Here is a 23,743-nt window from a genome sequence, read left to right as displayed (position 1 = left end):
GCTGAAGAATCAGACCTATGGCTGGATCAGTATTCCTGACTGTAATCCACATGTGTTCACTGGACCGGTTTGCCTGCTTGCAGGATGAAAACCCCAGATATACTGGTGGAAAGAACCCTGCTGTCCACGCCCAAGACCGGCTAACTTGGCTATGGCTGAGGAAGATCCTTAAGCTCCTTGCATCATCGACGGGAATCGAACCTAGGACATTCCTAAGCGCATAGCCACTAGGCTAACCGCATGGACAGAAATTTAGAATTTTTTACCTTATAGTAAACTCAAACACAAAATGAGCTATTATTGAAACAAATTCCATTACTTTTGCTCAAACCTAATTACAATTTAATTAAACTTAAATAAAATTTTAATCACAGCTTTATGAAAACAGTAACAATTTATGCAGGCTAAACATCCTTGGGCCTTTATCCAATCAGGATGTTGACATCCACAACAGCAGTGTATAACCCCACCCTCAGATGACTAATGCAGGCCAATGTTCATCACTTCTATTCTCTTCTTTGTAAATGGAGGTGAACCATGTTGATTGACTACTGAAGATTTCTGGTTATTTTCTGATTTTAATGGTACAGACTGAATGTATTTAGTATATTATGAAGATATGTAAATTACATTAAGTTAATGTAAGATTTCAAAATTTAAACAAATTCTGTATTTTAATTTTTATAATTTCATACTCTTCTAGTTCTTTTCTTTTGTGTTCCATTATTAATTGCACTTATACTTTTTATGTTGCCATTGTTCTTTATGTATGGTTCATGCCAATTCATTGTCTTCTGTCCTCAATGTCGATTTCTGCCATTTCCTTTGGTTGGTTTGCTGTGATTTCTTTTCTTCCATTTCACATATTTTTTTTTTTTTTATTTCCTATTCTTTTATTTCATTTTCCCACAAATTTTATATATCTCCCAAGATTTCCTTTGTTCCATTTCTGGTTTTTTCTTTCATTTCTTGAGAAATCTTTTAACCCATTTCTTTTTCTTTTGTAATGTTTTTCATGTGACTTCTTTTGTGTTATTATGATTTCTTTTGTCTATTTCTGATGATTTCCTTTGTTAAATATTTCAGGGTTTTTTTGCACTCATTTCTTTTAGTTCTTATGACTTCCTTCGTTCTATTTCCAGTGTTTCTTTTTATTTCTTGCAATTCCTGCAGTTTCTTTTGTTGAATGGGAATGGAATGATGAGGTTGGCATTTTTAACCTAAATTTGCTAGTCAACTTCACATTAGAGTAAACAATGTCTCTGGTTTTCACTACAGTGATTATCTACTGTAATAATATTTTCATAATCTCTAATGTTACAATCTAAACTTTTCCAACACCAATTGTTAGTATCTGTGTATTGTGACAAATAGTTTGTGCTCTGAAAATGATAGTTTAATATACAGATACATATGGATAACTTAATAAATAGCTAATTTCATTTATATGGTGTCATTTTCATAGTGCTAAAATTTTGATGAATTTATACTAATAGGTCTTAGTATAAATCACTTCTATTCTCTTCTTCTTTGTAAATGCTCAATATCATCATCCTCAGAAGAAAACTGGTATTATCAGAATGCTGCACAGATTATTATTATTAAAAGAGCCCTACAAGGAGTCAGGGACTCATTGAGGGAGGCCACATATAATCTGTACCAGCTGTCAATACTTATTCTAGAATTCATTTACACTATAAAAATTCGATGTTGCCAAAAAAATTATCTAAAACATCGACTTTTTACAGTAGGAATTCACCTAAATTTTCTTGCACAAACGTATATTTTATTTCTCCACATAAAGCTATCTGTAAAAAGAGCAAAATAAGCCCAAAGGGAATTAACAGTTCACATCTGAGAGCTGCTCAACTTTTAAAGCGAATAAAAGTTGAGCAGCTCTCAGATGTGAACTGTAGACTAAAATACAGAAAGATTATTGAAAAGAAAATGAAAGAGTATGAGAACAGGAATCAAACCTTGGAGATTCAGTGGCAAACTCTGAAGAAAACATTGATTGATTCTGCCAGAGATGCATGTGGTGAGGTTGTGTGCAAGGATAAAAAAATCAGAACTCCCTGGTGGACACAGGAAGTTAAAGAGGCAGTGAAGGAAAAGAAGAAAGCATATCAAAAGTTCCTGGCAAATAAGTCAGCTTTTACTCTTACAGAATACAGAGACAAATGTAAGAAAGCTAAACAGTGTGTAAAACTAGCTAAACAAAAGTCATGGGAGGACTTTGGCAAGAATATAGAAAATAAATATCAAGAAGGTGGCAAAATATTCTGGAGGTTGTTAAAGAAGCTTAGGAATGGAGGAAAGAGTGCTGTAAAAGGAGTTAGAGATGATAGAGGTGAAATGAAAACAGGAGAAAAAGATTTCCTTGAAGTATGAAGTAATTACTTTGAAAAACTGCTAAATGAAACAAGCAGTGATCGCAGCACAGTGATAAAAAAACACTGACCAGGTATGCAGTCAGGAATGCATATCCATACCTGAAGTAGAAAAAGCCATCAAAGGCTTGAAATGTGGAAAGACAGCAGGGGTAGATGATATTCGACCAGAAATGCTGAAGGATGGTGTTATAAAAGTCTTACAGTGGCTGCACTGCATAGTTCAGAAAGCCTGGACAGAGGGACGAATTCCCGATGATTGGAGTATAGCTCTCATAGTACCCATATATAAAAAGAGAAATAAAACTGAATGTGAGAATTACAGAGGTATTTCCCTACTGAGTGTTCCTGGCAAGATCTATGCAAGTATACTTGAGAAACGGTTGAGAAGAATTGTGGAAGAAAAGCTTGGCGAAGAACAAGCTGGATTCAGGCCAAATAGAGGCTGTCAGGATCCGATCTTCACTTTACGACAAATAGTCGAGAAAGCATGGGAATATAACAAAGATCTGTATTTAAGTTTTGTCAATTTGGAAAAGGCATATGACAAGGTGCCAAGAGAGAAGCTATTCAATACGCTGCAGTTATATGGTGTCAATGGGGCATTATATCAAGTAATACTTAGTCTTTATTTGAGTTGTAAGTCAGCAGTAAGAATTGAAGGAAGTACAGGAAGATGGTTTAATGTTAATTCTGGTGTGAGACAAGGATGTACATTATCCCCTCTGTTATTCATTATCTACATGGATCACATTATGAAGGAAAGTGGTATTAAACCTGATATCAAAATTGGAGATGTTAATGTCAGCCCTTTGCTTTATGCGGATGATGTTATACTTCTAAATAAATCTGCTACAAGTCTGCAAGATTCTCTGACTAAATTCAAATGCGTTTGTAATAGATATGGTATGAAGGTCAGCAATAAAAAGACAAAGACAATGAAAATAGGCAGAATCATTGAAAATGTCAACTGTGTTGTGAATGGAGACCCTGTGGAACAAGTAAAACATTTCAGCTACTTATGCACAATTTTTACTGAAGATGGTAAATTAAATATAGAAATAGACAACAGAATCAGCAAAGCTGGTATGGTGGGAAGTCAATTGAATAAATTCATATGGAATAAGAGATAAATTAGTCGGAACACTAAATTAGCTGTATACAAGTCAGTGTTCAAACCAGTTTTAACTTATGGATCTGAGAGCTGGGTCAGAAGTAAAACACTTGACCAGAGACTAGAGACCGCAGATATAAGAGTCCTGAGAAAGATTAGAGGCATGAACAGATGGCATCAATGGCAATATCATATTAAAAATGAGGATATTAGGAAAGAACTTGACATTATCAGCATCCAGGAATGCATTAACAGAGCTAATCTCAGGTGGTATGGTCACTTAAATAGAATGGGAGAGGAAAGATTAGCAAAACAAGTGTTCTCTGCCAGGTTGGCAGGAAAATGACCCAGAGGAAGACCAAGATATAGGTGGATTGATACGGTACAAAGTGCTTTAGATGATAGAAATATAAGATCTGATAATGTTGGAGTCTTGACAAGTAACAGACTGATTTGGAGGAAAATTGTAGATAGGAAGTTAGTAATGATGTAATTTTTTCATGTAGTACTGTCATATCCTGTACACCCCTTGAGGGTACATGGCAGAAATTTGATGATGATGATGATGGGAATTAACTCGCTCATTGTTTAAGAAGGGTTGTAGAAGTATTGAAACCAAGAGCATCGCCCGAAATTCGGCATGTCTTTTGAAGGTTGTTTGCAAGTCCCGTCGCAGGTAGCCTTCAAGGTCAATATTGAAAGGGCACAGAGCAAATCAAAAGGAAAGGCCCGAAGGCAGGATTAAGGAGATAAAGGGGGAAAGTAAGATTGTCGGCAAATGTTCGAGAAACATTATCCAGGGTTCTAAAAACTACTAGCAAGACTCGTACGGGAGACGCTAGGGGTCCCAAAAACTTAATTCAAGGTGCAGGGACTCTGGTGTTTAAAAGGGTTGGGAGATGAGAAGAGCTTCCTTTCTTCATCCTGAATGATCCAACCACGAGAGATCTAGGATCCGAGGTGCCGTAAGTTCTGGTGGTGTAGATGGAGAGACCCATCCACCGATGTCGTTCCAGTCACAGCAGAAGATATCCGGAGGCGATAGTTAAGAGAAATCTTGCCGTAAAGGTCCTGAGGTCGAGTAAGTGCAACCTGATCTACGCAGAAATCCTTCACCAGATAGTTCAAGATGCTGGAACACCTACCCTATATCCTGCCTGCTGCAGTGACTATTCATCAGTCCCCGGTGTCGCTTCGAGGAGAATTCCAAAACACGGAACGGAGGAGAGAAACCCATTCAAGTGCCGGAATAAGAAAAGAAGGACAGAAAACACATACAAGATAGGAAGAGACCCATGTGAGTCTATATATTCATTTATTGTTTGTGAATTCAAGAAAGAATTCCCTATTGAACTGTTAAATTGTCTAGTTTGAGGAGATAGTATTTAGAGTGTCAATATTTCTCTTAAATGTGTGTAATTGCTAATGAGTGAAGCATGAGCGCAGTTAATTTCCCTTTGAGAAAAGACTGAGCTATTGAAATTTCTTTAATTAATTATATGTGTACTTATGACTGAATTTCATGATAGAGTATGTTCCTGCTATCATATCATTGGAATGTTTGAAACTCAATCAGGTGGATTGTATAAATGTAATTGCCTAGATTATGATTAAGTGTTTGAAGGGAATGAGATTCTGAGAGATATATAGGAATACCTTGTATAGCGGGGTTAATTGGTTCCAAGAAACAGCCGCGTTTCTTGGAACCACGTTGTTCGAAGTCTATTTATAAAGGTTTTCAATTTAATTTGTTTATTACAAAAATTTAGGATAATAAAAATGTTTTGAAATGAAAAAAAAAAAAAATTGTTATTTTTATTAATTAAATAACAAACAAAATCCTTTTAAACTGATACAAAAGTTGTAGAAAACAAAACAAATATTGCTTCAATTTTAGCATACAGTAATTTTCTTTTTACTAAAATAGTCTTTTAGTGTTCATTGAACCATCCTTGTCTTCTTTGTCTCTTCAAGTACAGTACTAGATCTCTGTAGCATTTGATGGCATTATTGAGTTGTCTCACTTTGATGCTTCTTTCCAAATTCGGGTCGGCATTTATGAGAAAGTCGGAAGCATCGTCGATTTATCTCACAAAAGTTGAAAGGTCAGCAAAGGAAAATTCTTCAACCATGACATCAGTGGGATCTTCTTCTGCTTCATAGGCTCGTTGCTGTTCTAACTCCAAAAGGGTTTCATCATCCAGATCATTTGAATGAGAATCAATACATTCGTTCACATTGTTACAATCTAAACTTGTAAAACCAAGATCTTTGCCCATCTGCACAATTTCTGTTGAGATTACTCTTTCTGTGTTGCAAAGGCAACAAAGTCCTTTGAATAATGCAGCAAGATATTATGTCACACAGCTCTCATGTTGCTTTGAGTCACCACTTGCCAAGATTCATAAATATTTTGAATGGCATCTTTATGTTAAATTTCTTCCAAAATTCACTCAAAGTCTAAGAATCTTCTTCTGCTGCAGCTTTAATAGCTTGAGCAAAAGTTCGTCTTAAATAGTAAGCCTTGAAAGTGGAGATAACGCCTTGATCCATCGGCTGCAGAATGGATGTTGTGTTTGGAGGGAAAAAATGAATCTCAACATTTTCATCTAAGTCAGTCAATATAGTTGGATGGCCTGGTGCATTGTCTAATAAAAGCAAAATTTTGAAAGGAATATCATTCTTTTTACAATAGCTTTTAACTTCAGGGCAAATACAAGTTTTAAATCAGTCTTCGAAAATTGAACGAGTCACCCACACTTTTTTATTCGAACACCAATGAACAGGTAAATTGTTCTTTGTAAAGCACTTAAGAGCTCTTGGGATTTCCGCTCTGTACACTAACAGTGGCTTCAATTTTAAATCATCTGATGCATTACCTCCTGGTAAAAGTATCAATCGGTCTTTTGACACTTTATACCCAGCTTGTGTTTTTTTACTTCTCTGCTAGAAATGTGCGCGATGGCATTCTTTTCCAGAACAAGCCAGTCTCGTCAGCGTTAAAAATTTGATCATCTGTGTAGCCTTCCTTCTCAATAAGCTCCATCAATTCATTGGGAAATAATTCTGCAGTTTTAGTGTCAGCACTTGCGCTTTCACCTTGAATTCTTACGTTATGGAGTCCCATACGCATTGGAAATCGTAGAACCACCTGCGACTTGCTATAAAAGTTTCACTGGTTGTACCTCCTTCATTTTCGCTTTCATTTTCTTTTATTTTGTCATATAGACTTGTTACTTTTGCCTGGATTATCATTTGAACTCAAAGGAATCTTTTTCTGATCACAATCTTCAATCCAGATCATTAGAAGGCGTTCCATATTTTCCATTGTAGAAGATCGATTTCTCGTGATCACTTTTGACGTATAAGAAGCGGTGCTCATTCCATGATGTTTAATCTTTTCTTTGCTCTGAATAATTCTTCGTACAGATGACTCATTCATTGAATTCTCATGTGCTATTTTAGCAAACAAAGTGCCATTCTTGTTACATTTTATAATTTCTAGTTTCTTCTCTAATGTCAACCACTTGCGTTTTTTTGTTACTCCAACAGTGTCTTCTTTGTTTTGTCTCTTTTCACTCATACTTAATAATAAAAAAAAATATTAAATACTAATATTAACATAAATAATAAAATGCCGATGGGAAAGAACGTGTCTACGTGAGAGCCAATTGAATAACTACTGCATAAACAGTGCTCTCGAATGTCACTTGCGGCACCCGGGAGTCGCCAGTCAGTGTTGACAATGTTAGTGTAATAATGATAAGTGTAATAATAAAAACCGTGTTAGACCAAAACCTGCATTGTTCGAAACCGCGCTATACAAGGTATTCCTGTATTTGTATACATGTACGTTGTAGTTTGATAGATACTAAATTAGGAATGTCAAGCGCAACTAACGAATTCATGTTATGTGTATAACTTCCTGATAGTTGTAATATAAAGTATGCTGTTTGAAAGTCTAACTAGGTGAGTGTGAGAGATTATACTAGAAACCAAGTTGAGTGATTGAGAAAGACTAAGAATTACCTTTCAAAAGTGAATCTTGTGATTTCATGTGATATGTATAATTATATGACTAGAAATTAAACTTGTTGTTATTGTTGATAAAAATAGTTGTCTGATTCAATCTTTCTGCAATGCACTGATCCTAAAAACACTATTCGGACCTGATAGCGGAAACCCAAATGATTAGTAGTGATTTAGGAGTAAATTTTGCCATGACTGCAAAATCTTGGCTAAAATAGGATATTAGTGATTATTTGATCTACTAGAGTATAAAAACTTTCTTTTGCCTATAGGGGAATTTCAGAGGCGCAGTCTTTAATCAAATAAATATCTGGAGATCTCAGGCGAGAAAAAATATACTTAAGATAGAACAATAAGAAAAGAAAATACAAAAAGAATATTAAGTTAAAGAAATATATATGTGATAAGAGATAGATAAAGATATATATATATATATATTTAAATGATATATAAATAAATAAAAAGTGTTTATTAAATAGAGAAGATAACTTTAGTTCACAAGGGTACAGCAAAAAAGACATTTGTTACAACACTGCTTGCACACACAACATTCAATGGCAATCTATTCCACTAAATTCCACCTCTAAAACTCCAAGATCTCTAGCCTGTTCAGCTTCTTCTAGCATAATCCCACCAATATAATATGACACTGGATATCTAATCACACCAAAGTGCATGACTTTACATTTACTAACATTGAACTGACAGCCATTTTCACATGCACACAATTCTGACACATTCAAATTATTTTGCAAGTACTGCATATCAGCCACATTCCTGATTGCTCTGACCATCTTTGCATCATAAGCAAATAGCTGTATGCTGCCTGTCAAATCCTTCCCAATGTCAATGTATTGTACAAATCAAATAACAATGGACTAAGAACTGATCCTTGTGGTACACCACTAATTAACACGTTTGCTGCCAACTACGAGTATACTCATAGTTGGTATATGAGCCACACAAGCCAGCTACGTGTATACTCATGATGCTTACTGCCACAACGAGATTACCCGTACTGACCTTGAAGAAGTGAAAATGCTTGGCTTGTGGAGCTAGTAGCAAAACTGTGTATATGCGTAGAAGGTATATGCTCTGCACAAGCCAACTCCGAGTATACTCGTATGTTGCTTACCGGTGGCAACGAGATTACCCGTACTGACCTTGAAGAAGTAAAATTGCTTGGTGTACGGGAACAAACTATGACGAAGTAGCGTGGCAGCGAACCAGCGAACGTGTTAACTTAAATCTTGCAGACTCGCATCCCCATATGCTATTTTTGCTATCTGTCACTGAGTCATCCTTATCCAGGGTTTCCTCAAACTTCTTGCTAATATGAAGATGATATCCCATAAGTCCCTACTGCTAAATTCTTAATCAGTTTGTGCAACAACACAGCAGAGTAAGCACTATGTCACATACACCAGGTTGATAGCTTTTAAGAAAATGGGCTCTTATTAGTTGAAGAACTGCATCTATCACCCTCACACCATCTCTATTCAGTATTATTCTTTCATATTCATTCTTTTTTTTAATTGCAGCATAATGATAGAATTTTTTGGGGTTGTCTTTAGCTAGCACTGGTTTCTTTTCCTACTCAGACTTAGCTCTCTGTAGAACAACAGTTGTGATTTTTATTTTGCCTGCTCCTTATAATTTTCATAACTGACATCATCCTTATACACACAGTATTATTATTACAGGCTACTCCATGGGGTCCTTAGACTCATCGAGGGAGGCCCTAAACATCATGTCAAGCACTATTCAACATTTATGCAGTATTTATCATACTTTTGCTTTGAACTCATTCAGAGTCACTGCACCCACAACAGACTCCAGCAACCTATTCTACTCATTCACGACTCTCCAAGCAAAAAATCTAATTCTAATGCTCTTGCTAACTACATTCTTACTCAGTTTCCAAGGCTGGCCCCTATTTCTCCCATCATCAGACTGATAAGTTTCCTCTGAATTAATCTTGCAAAACCCTTCAGTAATTTGTATGTCTCAATCATATAAACCCCCTTTTCTGGCTCTCAACCAATTTCTGTTATCATTAGTTGAAGAACATCTTCTACATCTGTAACTCTCACACAATCTCTATTCAGTAATCATTCTTTCATATTCATTTTTTGTTTTAATTGCAGCATAACGATAGAGTTCTTTGGGGTTGTCTTTAGCTAGCCCAGTCAATTTCTTTCCCTACTCAGACTTAGCTTTCTGTAGAACAACAACAGTTTGTGACTCTTCATTTTGCCTGCTCCTTATAATTTTCATAACCGAGATAATCCTTATGCACATAGTATTCCTTCCACATCATCTGTTTCTTACAAATTTATTCTTTAATAAGATCACACATCCATTTCACTCCTACCCTATTTATTCTTCGAGCTATAAGGACACATTTCGATATTTTTTAAATGCTTCCTGTGCACTGTCGACATTCTTCCCATCCAACAAGTGATACCATTACACAGAATTCCGCATACTCCTCAGTTGTTCATAATTTCCTGCTTTGTAGTTTAGCATGTAGCAGTTTCTGAATGGATAATTAATGATTACTCGTTCATACCAATCATCTTTGATGATGCATTTCTTTTTCACCAGACAACAATCCACCTAGGTTTGTAACAACACTACACTATTTCTTTTAAGGTTACACGGTGATAATATTTAAGAATTTAGGGACACAACACATGTATCCTTCTGATGATAACCTCGATAGAGGGGTTGTGTTATTTTATTAATAATTAGTAAAATATTAATTTCAACACATATGTTTTGTGTCCCTAAATTCTTAAATATGAACACAACACTATGTATTTGATCTAGTTAGACTCCATCTCACACCAGATGACTTCAAACTCACCATATGAAAAATTGTAACTAATATTACATTCACAAGTCTCAATGTTAACTGGATTTGAGTCATCCAATATCATCAACAGTACCCCCCTCCTTCTTTTCCTGTCCAACCTTCCTAAAAATACTGTACCCTTTACACTTGATGCCAGCTAGTATGTCTGCTTCTGATAACCGGGTCTCACTAATGCCTAAAATCTAAGGTCCCAACATATTGAACAGGATAACAAATTCTATCCCTTTGTTTCTGATACTACTGCCATTCGGGTACAGACATAATAAGATACCTGTATGCTTTTTTTTTTGTATACTCTTGTCTATAGTATACAAAATATATGGCATGCAAGTTATCCATCTATGTCATCTGTGCGACATAGATGGACAACTTGCAGATCTCTATTCTTATCTAGTGTCTCATTTATGCAGACATCTCTTTGCACATGCTTGACCAAACCTGTCCAAACTCAAGAAACACAAAATCTTTCTCTCCTCACAATCATTTCCATGAAAATGCCCATTCCCATCATTCACACAGTTACATAACATTGTTGCTCTTACACACAGATTATATAATAAATAACATAACTGTTATCTATCCTCAAGGAAGGGAAAAATTCCTCCAGAAAAAACAATTTTAGTACATACTAAATGTCATCTAAAAGAATCATTTCTCTTCTATACAGCAAGAAGACATCAAGTAATAAAACAGATGATCTTGAGAAAGCAAAATATCAAGTTACTAAATCACTTAAGGAATTGACAACGTACATAAGAATATAAAATAAATTATACTTTAATAAATATTGGAAATATTTATTAAAGTGCAATTTAATTTATATTCTTATGTAAGTTGTCAATTCCATAAGTGATTTAGTAATGCATAACCAACGTATAAGCTTGTCTACGAGAATCAAAATATCAAGTATCCCAAAGTATCAATCGATCTTACAACAAAAGTGGCCTACAAATTGAATCTCGAAAGATTCCAATTCACTTTGAAAAACAGCTAAGTGTTTATGTAATATTTTGTTTATTTTTAGTTGGCGACTGTTGCTACTGTTGTCTTTGTCTGCACCTTTGCATTATTTTCTTCTTATCTTTAACTATGTTTACTTCAAAATTTTTTCTATTATATCTATACTATAGCTTGCTCTTCTTCTTACAGTTACTATCTATTTAATACACTTTACCTTATTTTAATCTGATTAACTTAGTCTCTTCTTGTAATCCTTTATACTTCCAACAAGTGCTTGCACTGTTAAAGAAAAGCCTCTGAAATATGCAATTCACGGTTACAGTTTACTATCTCCCACACTATGTAATTCAGAAAAAATTTATATCATTTATCGATTGCGCCATCCTGAATTAATTGTAAAGCATGAGAGGATTAGTTATTACACAGGATTAGTTATTACATAGGATAGATCACTTTCTAAAATAAACCTTAATTATTCAGTCATGGCAATTACTCTACTTAAGCACACAGGTTCGATTGTTTTTGTGAGACAGTGCATTGGTCAAAGATCAGGCGATAATTTAAAAAAAAAAAAAAAACGTTTATTTTACTGTAAACAACTTTACAATATAATACACAATTGAACAATTTCTCTCTAATGCCTATCTTGAGCTCAAATCTTAACTTTTACAATTAGACTTGCTATTCACAATACTTGTTTACAAATCTAGGCAATTACTGGCTGTTACAAACGACATCATTGGCTAAACATTCTTTCTTAATATATACAAGTAAACCTCATATAATGTGAGTATATGAGGTTTACTTGTGTGAGTATATGAGGTTTAATATAAAGTAAACCCTTGTTGAACCGGTACTTATACAACATGGTTTCAATATAAGATGGTCTACAAACTGCAGTAACCCTTTATCTTTTTGTACATTTTTCAACGCGCAACTTAAAAATCTAATTTTATCTTTGTTAAATTTGCGTCTGCCTGTATCGCGCATGTAGTTATAAGTAGTGAATTTATATTAGGGGAAATACTCTTTTTAACATGCATGTACGTCAATTGTTTACCATATAAAGTATTTATTGTTGAAAATTGTCTTCATTTTCTGCCAGGAAAGCGCATTAAAAATCATAAGTGTGTTAATCTCAAGCTCAGCACTTTATTTTTTGGCGAGTTACATACATAATTAATATGTAATTCTTTTTTTTTTTATGTAAAAAAAAAATTATAGTAATGGCCACTTAGAGCGCTTTTGCGATATATGCATTTGTTAATAGGGATAAACTCACCCACTGTAAACTTCCAAGGTAACAATTGAACAAGACTGAAGATACATTCAATTTCAATCAGCACATGAGACTCGACCATTGCGAACTTCTTCATAAGTGTTCCAATCTCTTCAATAGTGAATTAATTGATGGGGAAATAGATTTAAATTAGGAGGAACTAGTACAATTAATAGATGATGTCGAATCAAATGGTGGGGAAAGTTCTGCCGAAGATTCTGATTGTGATGAATCCAGTTTAAAGAAATTAGAAGGATTGGACTTTGCAAGAAAGTTAGAAAGTTACTTTATGGATAATGATCCCTCAATGGAGCGCTCCGGAAAATTCACAAGACAATTGGTTTTTTTTAAGTTAAAAAAACAATTGATTTTTATTAAGTTCATAATTATGAACTTAATAACAAATTGCAGCATAGTGGTAAGCAAGGTCTTATTACTGACTTCTTGATAACCAAACCAGCCGAAGTATGCAATGAGAATTATACAAATGATATCCAAGAAATTTCAAGTGATGACAACATCCGGCCACTCGTAAATAAAGAACATCTACAAAATGTTAGTTTTGAAGATAGTGATGACGATAAATATGCACTTTATTTTTTTTTGCCTAAAACATTTATGTATTATGTGCAATGAAGTTTACATACAATTTATAATTTTTTATAATTTTATACTATGTTTTTGTTTCATAGTTTATGTTTTCTTAACTTACATGAATTACCTGAATTAAATAAAAATATATTTTTGTTGGATAAGTCATTGTTTATATAATCTTTTTTTTTTAAAAAAAAAAGATTTTGGAACCTAACCCTACTTTTTCTATGTGATCCGAGTCTCGCATAACGCGGTATTTTTGTGGAACCTGACATCCACATCATACGAGGGTTACCTTAGCTAACACTCAGCCTCAATTATCTCTTATAAAGACTTCACAACTAAATTAACAGATCTACGTTCAGCAGACATACATGCAATTCTTATGCATTACCTTTAACATTAGTACAATAGAATCTACTCACAAATTTGCAATATCACATACAGTCCTACTAGTTTTATAGATTTTTGGTGGGTCTGCTGACTGCTTTCTTCCGTCCTATGTACTGGCCTTCACTGATCGGCTCTTGGCAGTTGTCTTTCCGTAGTTCTTTCACGGGAATCGTAGCATTGCTCTCCGTCAACTGAATCTACTGTGGGCACCGTGTATCTGGTCGAATGTTCCGTTACTTGAATCACATCTCCGAAGCATAAACTGCCTCTCCTAGGGCTCCCTGTACCTGGTGGGGGGGGAAGAAGGTTCACGCTCGGCAAGAAACTCGGGAGTCCAAGTGGGCCAACGAACTGTAGCAAGAGGAAAAACTAAGCGACGCCCTTCTGAGGTTCTCAAGACCTCTTTTATGCAATCCAAAGTTCTTTGTTTTAGAGTCGGAGATCCCCAGATCTTCTGTAAACATACCTTCTGAGGTTCTCAAGACCTCTTTTATGCAATCCAAAGTTCTTTGTTTTAGAGTCGGAGATCCCCAGATCTTCTGTAAACATACTGACATCAGTTGTCTTGACTTTCAGTTTTGGTGGCAAAATCTCCACATCTGAGTGACCTTCAGCACATTTGTTCACTCTCAGGTTGCCAACATAATGCTGTCTAATCCTCTTAACTTGAGGCAGAAATACTTTAACATTTGGTTACTTTTACAATTTTGCATCAGAATTTAACATTAAATCAACGTTATGCACAATTTGAACCTTCACAATATTTTATAACTCATGAACAATTCTATGCCATTCTTTTAGTCAGCTACCCTTACAAGTTAACAGTCAGTGTTTAACCGTTAAAATACAGTAATATACAATTTTGTTTTTTCCTTTACATGATTAATAACCTCTGTAAAATTGATGTTGGAGAATTTTAACAAAATTTTACCGCATCGGATTTTACATTTACTTGAATTAATACATATGCAAAAAATACTACTACCACAAACAGACAGATTTATGGAGATAGAGATTAAGATAATATAGGAGAAATCTGTTCTATCAAGGCACATGGGAAAGCATGTGCCTTGATAGAATAGCATGAAATCTTATTAATAAGATTGTACATCCATTTCGCTCCTATCCTAATTATTCTTTGAACTCTAGGAATGCATTCCATCATGTAAGTATTTTTTATTCTTCCCATGCACTGCTGATATCCTTCCTGTCTAGCAACTGATGCACTGATATACTAGGACTGAACTTAGTATATTTTATTCAGGGCAGGATTTAAGGTTGTTGTAGCCCTATGTTATAATTATTAAGAGGTGCTCTTTAATGGGAAAATTTTAGGTTATCTATACTGAGATACTTTTGTGTATTGTTGTTTCTTCTTCTTTTGTTGCTTAGCTTTCTTGTCCTTACTATACTCCTCTATGTGCCTCTTAATTTTTTGCAATTCCCATGTTGTCTGTCTAATAAGTTGTTTTAATCTTGTAATTTCAAAAGCCATATCCTTGTTTCTCTTCAGTGGGACAGGCTTTCTTGTTCTTAACTTCACTATTCACATTAGTGTTCCTTTTTGCTACTGTTCTATTGTTGTACATTTCTGTCATTTTATGACATTTCATTTGATATTATATGAGATAATATGTTAAGAAATATACTAAATACAATAAAAACTCAAAAATCAGCCATAATATATTATAAAACAAGAATTTTCTAAGAAAAACACAATAAACACAGATAAAAATAATTTATTTTACACAATATAATGTATTTGATAATATCTATTTTTCTCAAGTATGCTTGCATAAATAATTCCTGCAATACTCAGTAAGGAAAGTCCTCTATGTTTCTCACATTTAGTATTTTTATAAATTGGCAAGATGAGCACTCTACCCCAATCATCTGGAATTGATCTTGGAACTAAGCCTCATGAATTATGTAGTGTAGCTACTACAAAATATATTCTAAAAATAAAACATCTTAATACATCTCTTTCCTTTGGAGCATTTGGTCAATAATCTGTCATAGTTAAGTAAGGCTGCTTTTTATAAAGCTAATTTTGGTATTGATAATGATATAATGATTAATCTTATATATATATACAGGAAAACCTCGATTATCGCGATTCTCAATTTATCGCCGTTTATAATTTGATACCAAAATTCCAATTATTGCGCTCCAAATTCAAATTATCGCGGCCGCGAGATGTAGCCCACTACATACGCAACCAGTTCGAGTCGCCACTCTCCAGGTATTGCTCTCTTGTAGCGCTTCGTTTTTATCCGATGGCACCTTCTCACCACTTACCAGTAACTATCCATCCTTGCCTGAAGTACATGTGGATATTTATTTCTCTTGTTATTTACCCCTACAATGAATGCTAAAAGAAACAAGGATGATTTCAAGTCTACAGCTATCAAGAAGAAACACAGAGTGATCAGCTGAGAAGATAAGTTGCATATGATAAATAAGTATGAAGCAGGCATAACCAAAGCCAAAATTGCAAGAGAGTACGGTCTAAATGAATCAACTGTTCTCCACATTTTAGACCACGCTGCAAACTCTAGGGCTTCGATCTAGGACTAAAAGAAATTGAAAAAGGTGATGTTCAGGACCTGCTTCAGTCACATGATAAGGAGCTGGATGATGAAGACCTAATTAACCTCGAGAGAGAGAGAACGTGCTTACGATGCTCAAATCGATGATAATGATGAACAAATTGACTTGGCACCGAAGGAATTTACCCTCAAAGAAATGGACGTAATGTTTAGAATTGCTGAAAATTTTAAAGAAAAAAAAATCTTGAACGGTGATCCTAATCTCGAGCGATCACTGAAAATTCGTCAGGAAATTGAAAATTCCATCCATTGCTACTGAGTTTTATACGAAGAAAAAAGAAAGAAAAAATTCCACCAGACCACTCTACACCAATTTTTATCCAAGAAAGAATAATTGTATGTACTGTATGTAGTTATATATAAATAAAGATTAAAGAATAATCTCGTTTTTCTTAATGAACCTTCATTTTTTACTTAACACGTTTCACACATTTCTTTTTTACTTGATATATAAAATTTAATTAATAGATTTGAAAAATCCTTGGCATTGATCACTCATTTTACACGCATTATTTATCCCGATTATCGCGGATTCGATTATTGCGGTACTTTTCATGGCAACAATAACCGCGATAATTGAGGTATTCCTGTGTGTGTGTGTGTGTGTGTGTGTGTGTGTGTGTGTGTGTGTGTGTGTGTGTATCGTCTATCATGTCTATTAATCCATTTTCTCTGGGTGGTTTGTCCATACAAGACCAGCTAATCCACAATCATATCTAACAAAACCTCTTTAAGAATATCTAAATATATTCTAAAGATGAAAGTGCACTATCAGCCTGAACAACAACAAGCAGCTCAAATAATATTATTTTAAATATAGCTCAAATTTAAATATATTCTAAAGATGACAAGTTTATATTTTAAAATTGAAAATAATATGACAAAGGTTGAAAAACTGTAAGACAGATAACAGAGTTATGTAATACCATAACAGAGCATAACTGCAAACTTATTTTTGAAGTTTAGCATCAGTAATGATAATGACTTACATGGTTTTTGCTTTTTCCCAAGTATCTCCCCAAACATATACACCATGCCTTCGAACAAGCACTGCACAAGTATCTGGGTAATCCATCATTGCTTCTGCCATTCTGTCCTGGATATTTTATAAAATAATGCTATTAAAATATAGATCATGAAACATTTTTAGTTTATTGCAGTATCATAAAAGATAAAAGGTATCAAGTAAATATCATATAGAGAAATGCTATACAGAGAGAAAGAGAAATTTTATTTTAGTGTGATGTTATAATTTTCAGTTCTCTGCTGAGGAATTCTATCTTTCAATAAATCACACCTTAATGTAACTTCTTTTGAAATTTGGATATTTAATTTTATTTATTTATTTGCACAATGAAACATTGCTGCTTCTGTTTTATTCAAATGACCTATAACTAATTATGATATATTCAATGAAATTGTGGAGTAACAATAATAATTATCACCAGTCTTAACATTAAACCATTAAACAAAACAACAATACACTGAGAGCCATTTCATTATCATCATCACTTTTTGATATATACCCTCAGGATACAGAGGATACTATAACAGTACTATACAATTAAATTCACATTATTACCAAATTCCTATAAACAATTTTATTTCAGTACTCTAATATTGTAATATAAAAATATTGTAATATAAAATTTCATGCCGGCTGGGGCGTCGCCCGGTTAAACAAGGCCCCCGTTGTTTTCGCCAGGGAACCAGGGCGAACAGCGAAAAGTCAGCTACTGGAACAAATCTGAAAACAAACCCCAACTCAACATCACCAGAGTTAAAGATCGGTACTATCAACGTAAGAAGCCTGAATGGCAAAGAAATGGAGCTAGCTGAGGAATTAGATAAGTACCAGATCGACATAATAGGGGTGACTGAAACAAAAAAGACCAAAACTGGTGAGATCTTTCTGAGCAATAAATACAAAATGTTATATTCAGGCAATGACAATCAAGGAAAAGAAGGAGTAGCCATAGTATTCAACACAAAATACGAGGCTAATCTTCTTGAATGGCAGTCAGTCTCAAGTAGAGTAATGTGGGCAAATATGAGAATGGGGAACTGGACAATGAGACTTATTTGTGCCTATGGTCCCACAGAAGGTTCTACTAAGGTAGAAGTGGAGGAATTCTTTGAGGCTTTAGAAAAAGCAACTGACACAATGAAAAAGGAAAAGTTGGTCCTTGTTGGGGATCTAAATAGTAGAGTAGGAAATGATTGTGAGACATACAAAAATATTTTGGGAAAATTTGGAGAAAAGAGCAAAGCTAATAATAATGGCAAATATCTGTTGGATTTCTGCTCAGGACATGGACTGGTTATTACTAACACCATGTTCCAACATAAAAATGTGCACAAATTCACATGGAGAGAAGAGGCTAGGAATAAGAAAAGTCTCATTGACTATGTTATTGTTGATAGTGATGTTTTCTCCCTGGTGCAGGACACCAGAGTGTACAGAGGATTTGAAATTGGAAGTGATCACTATTTAGTCTTGAGCAAGTTAAAATTGAATTTCATACTGAAAAGAATAACAGGTAAGAAAGTTTTAAAGCGAATAAAAGTTGAGCAGCTCTCAGATGTGAACTGTAGACTAAAATACAGAAATATTATTGAAAAGAAAATGAAAGAGTTTGAGAACAGGAATCAAACCTTGGAGATTCAGTGGCAAACTCTGAAGGAAACATTGATTGATTCTGCCAGAGAGGCATGTGGTGAGGTTGTGTGCAAAGATAAAAAAATCAGAACTCCCTGGTGGACACAGGAAGTTAAAGAGGCAGTGAAGGAAAAGAAGAAAGCATATCAAAAGTTCCTGGCAAATAAGTCAGCTTTTACTCTTACAGAATACAGAGACAAATGTAAGAAAGCTAAACAGTGTGTAAAACTAGCTAAACAAAAGTCATGGGAGGACTTTGGCAAGAATATAGAAAATAAATATCAAGAAGGTGGCAAAATATTCTGGAGGTTGTTGAAGAAGCTTAGGAATGGAGGAAAGAGTGCTGTAAAAGGAATTAGAGATGATAAAGGTGAAATGAAAACAGGAGAAAAAGATATCCTTGAAGTATGGAGTAATTACTTTGAAAAACTGCTAAATGAAACAAGCAGTGATGACAGCACAGTGATAAAAAACACTGACCAGGCATGCAGTCAGGAATACACATCCATACTTGAAGTAGAAAAAGCCATCAAAGGCTTGAAATGTGGAAAGGCAGCAGGAGTAGATGATATTCGACCAGAAATGCTGAAGTATGGTGGTATAAGAGTCCTACAGTGGCTGCACTGCATAGTTCAGAAAGCCTGGACAGAGGGACGAATTCCCGATGATTGGAGTAGAGCTCTCATAGTACCCATATATAAAAAGGGAAATAAAACTGAATGTGAGAATTACAGAGGTATTTCCCTACTGAGTGTTCCTGGCAAGATCTATGCAAGTATACTTGAGAAACGGTTGAGAAGAATTGTGGAAGAAAAGCTTGGTGAAGAACAAGCTGGATTCAGGCCAAATAGAGGCTGTCAGGATCAGATCTTCACTTTACGACAAATAGTCGAGAAAGCATGGGAATATAACAAAGATCTGTATTTAAGTTTTGTCGATTTGGAAAAGGCATATGACAAGGTGCCAAGAGAGAAGCTATTCAATACGCTGCAGTTATATGGTGTCAATGGGGCATTATATCAAGCAATACTTAGTCTTTATTTGAGTTGTGAGTCAGCAGTTAGAATTGAAGGAAGTACAGGAAGATGGTTTAATGTTAAATCTGGTGTGAGACAAGGATGTACCTTATCCCCTCTGTTATTCATTATCTATATGGATCACATTATGAAGGAATGTGGTATTAAACCTGATATCAAAATTGGAGATGTTAATGTCAGCTCTTTGCTTTATGCGGATGATGTTATACTTCTAAATAAATCCGCTACAAGTCTGCAAGATTCTCTGACTAAATTGAATAGCTGTTGTAATAGATATGGTATGAAGGTCAGCAATAAAAAGACAAAGACAATGAAAATAGGCAGAATCATTGAAAATGTCAACTGTGTTGTGAATGGAGAACCTGTGGAACAAGTAAAACATTTCAGCTACTTAGGCACAATTTTTACTGAAGATGGTAAACTAAATATAGAAATAGACAACAGAATCAGCAAAGCTGGTATCGTGGGAAGTCAATTGAATAAATTCATATGGAATAAGAAAGAAATTAGTCGGAACACTAAATTAGCTGTATACAAGACTGTGTTCAAACCAATTTTAACTTATGGATCTGAGAGCTGGGTCAGAAGTAAAACACTTGACCAAAGACTAGAGACCGCAGATATGAGAGTCCTGAGAAAGATTAGAGGCGTGAACAGATGGCATCAATGGCAATATCATATTAAAAATGAGGATATTAGGAAAGAACTTGACATTGTCAGCATCCAGGAATGCGTTAGCAGAGCTAATCTCAGGTGGTATGGTCACTAAAACAGAATGGGAGAGGAAAGATTAGCAAAACAAGTGTTCTCTGCCAAGTTGGCAGGAAAACGACCCAGAGGAAGACCAAGATATAGGTGGATTGATACGGTACAAAGTGCCTTAGACGATAGAAATATAAGATCTGATAATGTTGAAGTCTTGACAAGTAACAGACTGATTTGGAGGAAAATTGTAGATAGGAAGTTAGTAATGATGTAATTTTTTCATGTAGTACTGTCATATCCTGTACACCCCTTGAGGGTACATGGCAGGAATTTGATGATGATGATGATGATGATGAATATTGTAATATCTAAAATTTCAGGTCTAGGGTATGTCTGACTGCATCAAAAGCCTAGATTCCGATCTTTCTCAGGGTCTTTTACCTGCTGGTAAATTTTATTTATTCATATGGAGTTTCCTCCCTATTCTACCCCATCCCTATTGGGACGAGTTGAGCCCCCGCATGGGGAGTTAAGTATTTATGGCTGTAGAACTGTGTGTGTGTGTTCACGGGGCCGGTTTGCCTGCCTGCGGGACAGCCCCCCCCCCCCCCCCGCTTGTGGACAGGGGACCTGCTGTCCACGCCCAAGACTGGCTAACTTGGCTATGGCTGAGGAAGATCCTTAAGCTCACGTTGGCGACAGGAATCGAACCCAGGATACTCCTTCCCCAAGCATATGGTTGAAGTGCAAAACCACTAGGCTAACCACGCGACTGCTGGTAAATGAACACCTGGGATTAGCTTTGCTCACACATTCTTTAAAGTCAACAATGTCAAGTTCCTTCCTAATATCTGCATTTTCGACAAGATTCTGCCATTGATGTGATATCTTCACTCGTCTAATTTTTCTCAGAACTCTCATAACTTAAAATTTGTTTGAACATTGCCTTGTATACTGCTAATTTCCTCTCTCACTCTGAATAAATTTATTCTACTGGCTCCCCAGCTTACCAGCTTCGCTGATTCTATTGTCTATTTCTGTGTTTAATTTGCCTTCATAAGTGAAATGTTTTACTTGTTCTATAGATTTTTCATTCAGGATGCAGCTGATATTTTCAATGTTATTATTTATTTTCATAGTTTGTACTTTTATTGCTGATTTTCATTCTAAATTTTTTACAGTTGTTTTTATTATTATTTAGGCCTCCATGGAGTCAAAAGACTCATCACGTGAGGTCCTTCCTAGGAAACACAAAGTCTATCATACCACTCCTTGAACTCATTGACTGTTCTCACTCTCACCACTCTATCAGGCAATGCATTCCACGCTTTAACCACCCTCCATGCAAAGAAACAACTCCTTACCCTGTTGCTCACACTTCCTTTCGTAACTTCTAGGGATGGCCCCTGGAAGTTGTCCTTTTTTCGTTTCTCCTGTTGCGCCAAATGAAAGAACTCCTCAGCATAAAAGTCTCAGTCATATTACCTCTCCTTCTTCTATCTGCCAAACTTTGCAGTCCACATTCCCTCAGCCTATTCTCATATTTATGAGGATAGGCCGAGGTATTTGTTATCCACCTCTGCACTCTTTCCACAATTAATTTATCCTCTTCAAATCCTACAGACCAAATTTAAGCACAATGGTCTTAGTGTGGTCTGATCAGAGTCTTATAAAATGGAATGACAACTCTTTCATCTCTACAAGTCAGCATCCTTCTCAGTATTGCAGCAATCTTCTGGGTTGCCTTCACCACCTTTGCAATATGTTCCCTGAATTTCAGGTTTCTATAAATCATAACGCCAGATCCCTTGCCTTCTCTGCTTCCCCCAATAGCGTATGCAGCCTCCCATCAGTGTATCTCAAACTTCAAGACTTTACATTTAGTTGAATTAAACTGAAACTTCCAATCATTTGCCCATCTGTCAAGTTTATTCAAATCCTCTTGCAGGACTACCACATCTGCACTATTACTAATAACCCTTCCCAGCTTCACATCATATGCAAACAACTGAATATCTCTGGCAATCCATGGATAATGTCATTGATATAAAGGTTGAACAATACAGGTCCCAATACTGAGCCCTGTGGGAACCCACTTGTAACCTTCTGCTTCCTCGATACTGCTTCCTCATACACAACTCTCTGATGACTACCTGACAGCCTATCCTGAATTGAATTCAGGATTTATTGAAGCCTTGAAGGGGCTTGAAAAATTTAAGGTTTCCATAGTGTTATTTCATATTATTTAATTCTTATTCCATCTGTAGTAGTAGTGTTCTATAAACTGATTTTTATGCCATTTGTGTTTAGAATTCATATAAAAATAAATAAAATAATTAATTTGATCACTTTTACTCATCTGAGGAGGGAATGATGAGATTTCACCCTAGAACCTCAGGGTTTTTACCCTTGCAAAACACACTGGCTGGAGAATGCATGAAATAACAGGCATAATATGTTACCTTGATAAATTTTAACTAATCTTAATGTCACCTTATTACAAGTAAAAGAAAGTCCCAAAATGTTCAACTTTTGTTACAACAAGATATCATGTTTGGTGGCAGGAATGATAATAGGGTTTCGGTGTATTGTCTGAAAATCAATATTTGAGCTGTACAAAACGGAATGTGGAGGGCTGCTTACTTGGGGAAATTTGTTAATGTAACAGTGGCAATGAAGGGTAGTTAGAATGTAAATTCTGACTATATATATATATATATATATATAATATATATATATATATATAAACATAAATAATGTTTTATTCAGTTAAAAGGATCCTGAAAGATTAGCAATAGATTTGTTCAGCAGTACATCAATTGCATAAAGCAAAGAACCTAAATTTGATATCTCCATTCTGATATTAAGTTTAATGCTACTTTCTTTTCATAATGTGATCCATATAAATGATGAACAATGTTGGAGAGATAATGTGTACCCTGATCTTACATCTGCTTTTAAATCAAAGTATTGTAGACCATCAGTATATGCATACAGATGTTTTACAGTATTTTTTGTTTATGTAAATTAGCATAAACTTGATTTTTCTGTTTCAAATTACCATTTTCTGTTGTTAGTAATTTATATAATAATGTA

The 23,743-nt window shown here is 35.1% G+C and overlaps 1 protein-coding gene across 2 annotated transcripts in view; it reads right to left on the bottom strand.

Annotated features, from left to right (window-relative positions):
• The window catches only part of LOC150105887 (uncharacterized), a 201,920-nt gene that overhangs the window by 51,952 nt on the left and 126,225 nt on the right, over positions 1-23,743 (bottom strand). For both annotated transcript variants that reach the window (XM_090393655.1, XM_090393654.1), the window contains exon 7: positions 17,236-17,342. In XM_090393655.1, the coding sequence (XP_090249781.1) occupies positions 17,236-17,342 (107 nt within the window). The remainder of the gene's footprint in view (positions 1-17,235; positions 17,343-23,743) is intronic.

The sequence above is a fragment of the Typopeltis vanoorti genome, chromosome 6 (genome assembly GCF_054136105.1).
Source record: "Typopeltis vanoorti isolate ZY-2024b chromosome 6, IOZ_Tvanoo_1.0, whole genome shotgun sequence".
Taxonomy (NCBI): Eukaryota; Metazoa; Arthropoda; class Arachnida; order Uropygi; family Thelyphonidae; genus Typopeltis; species Typopeltis vanoorti.
The sequence above is the reverse complement of the archived record's forward strand: the minus strand, read 5'-3'. Positions and strand labels throughout refer to the sequence as shown.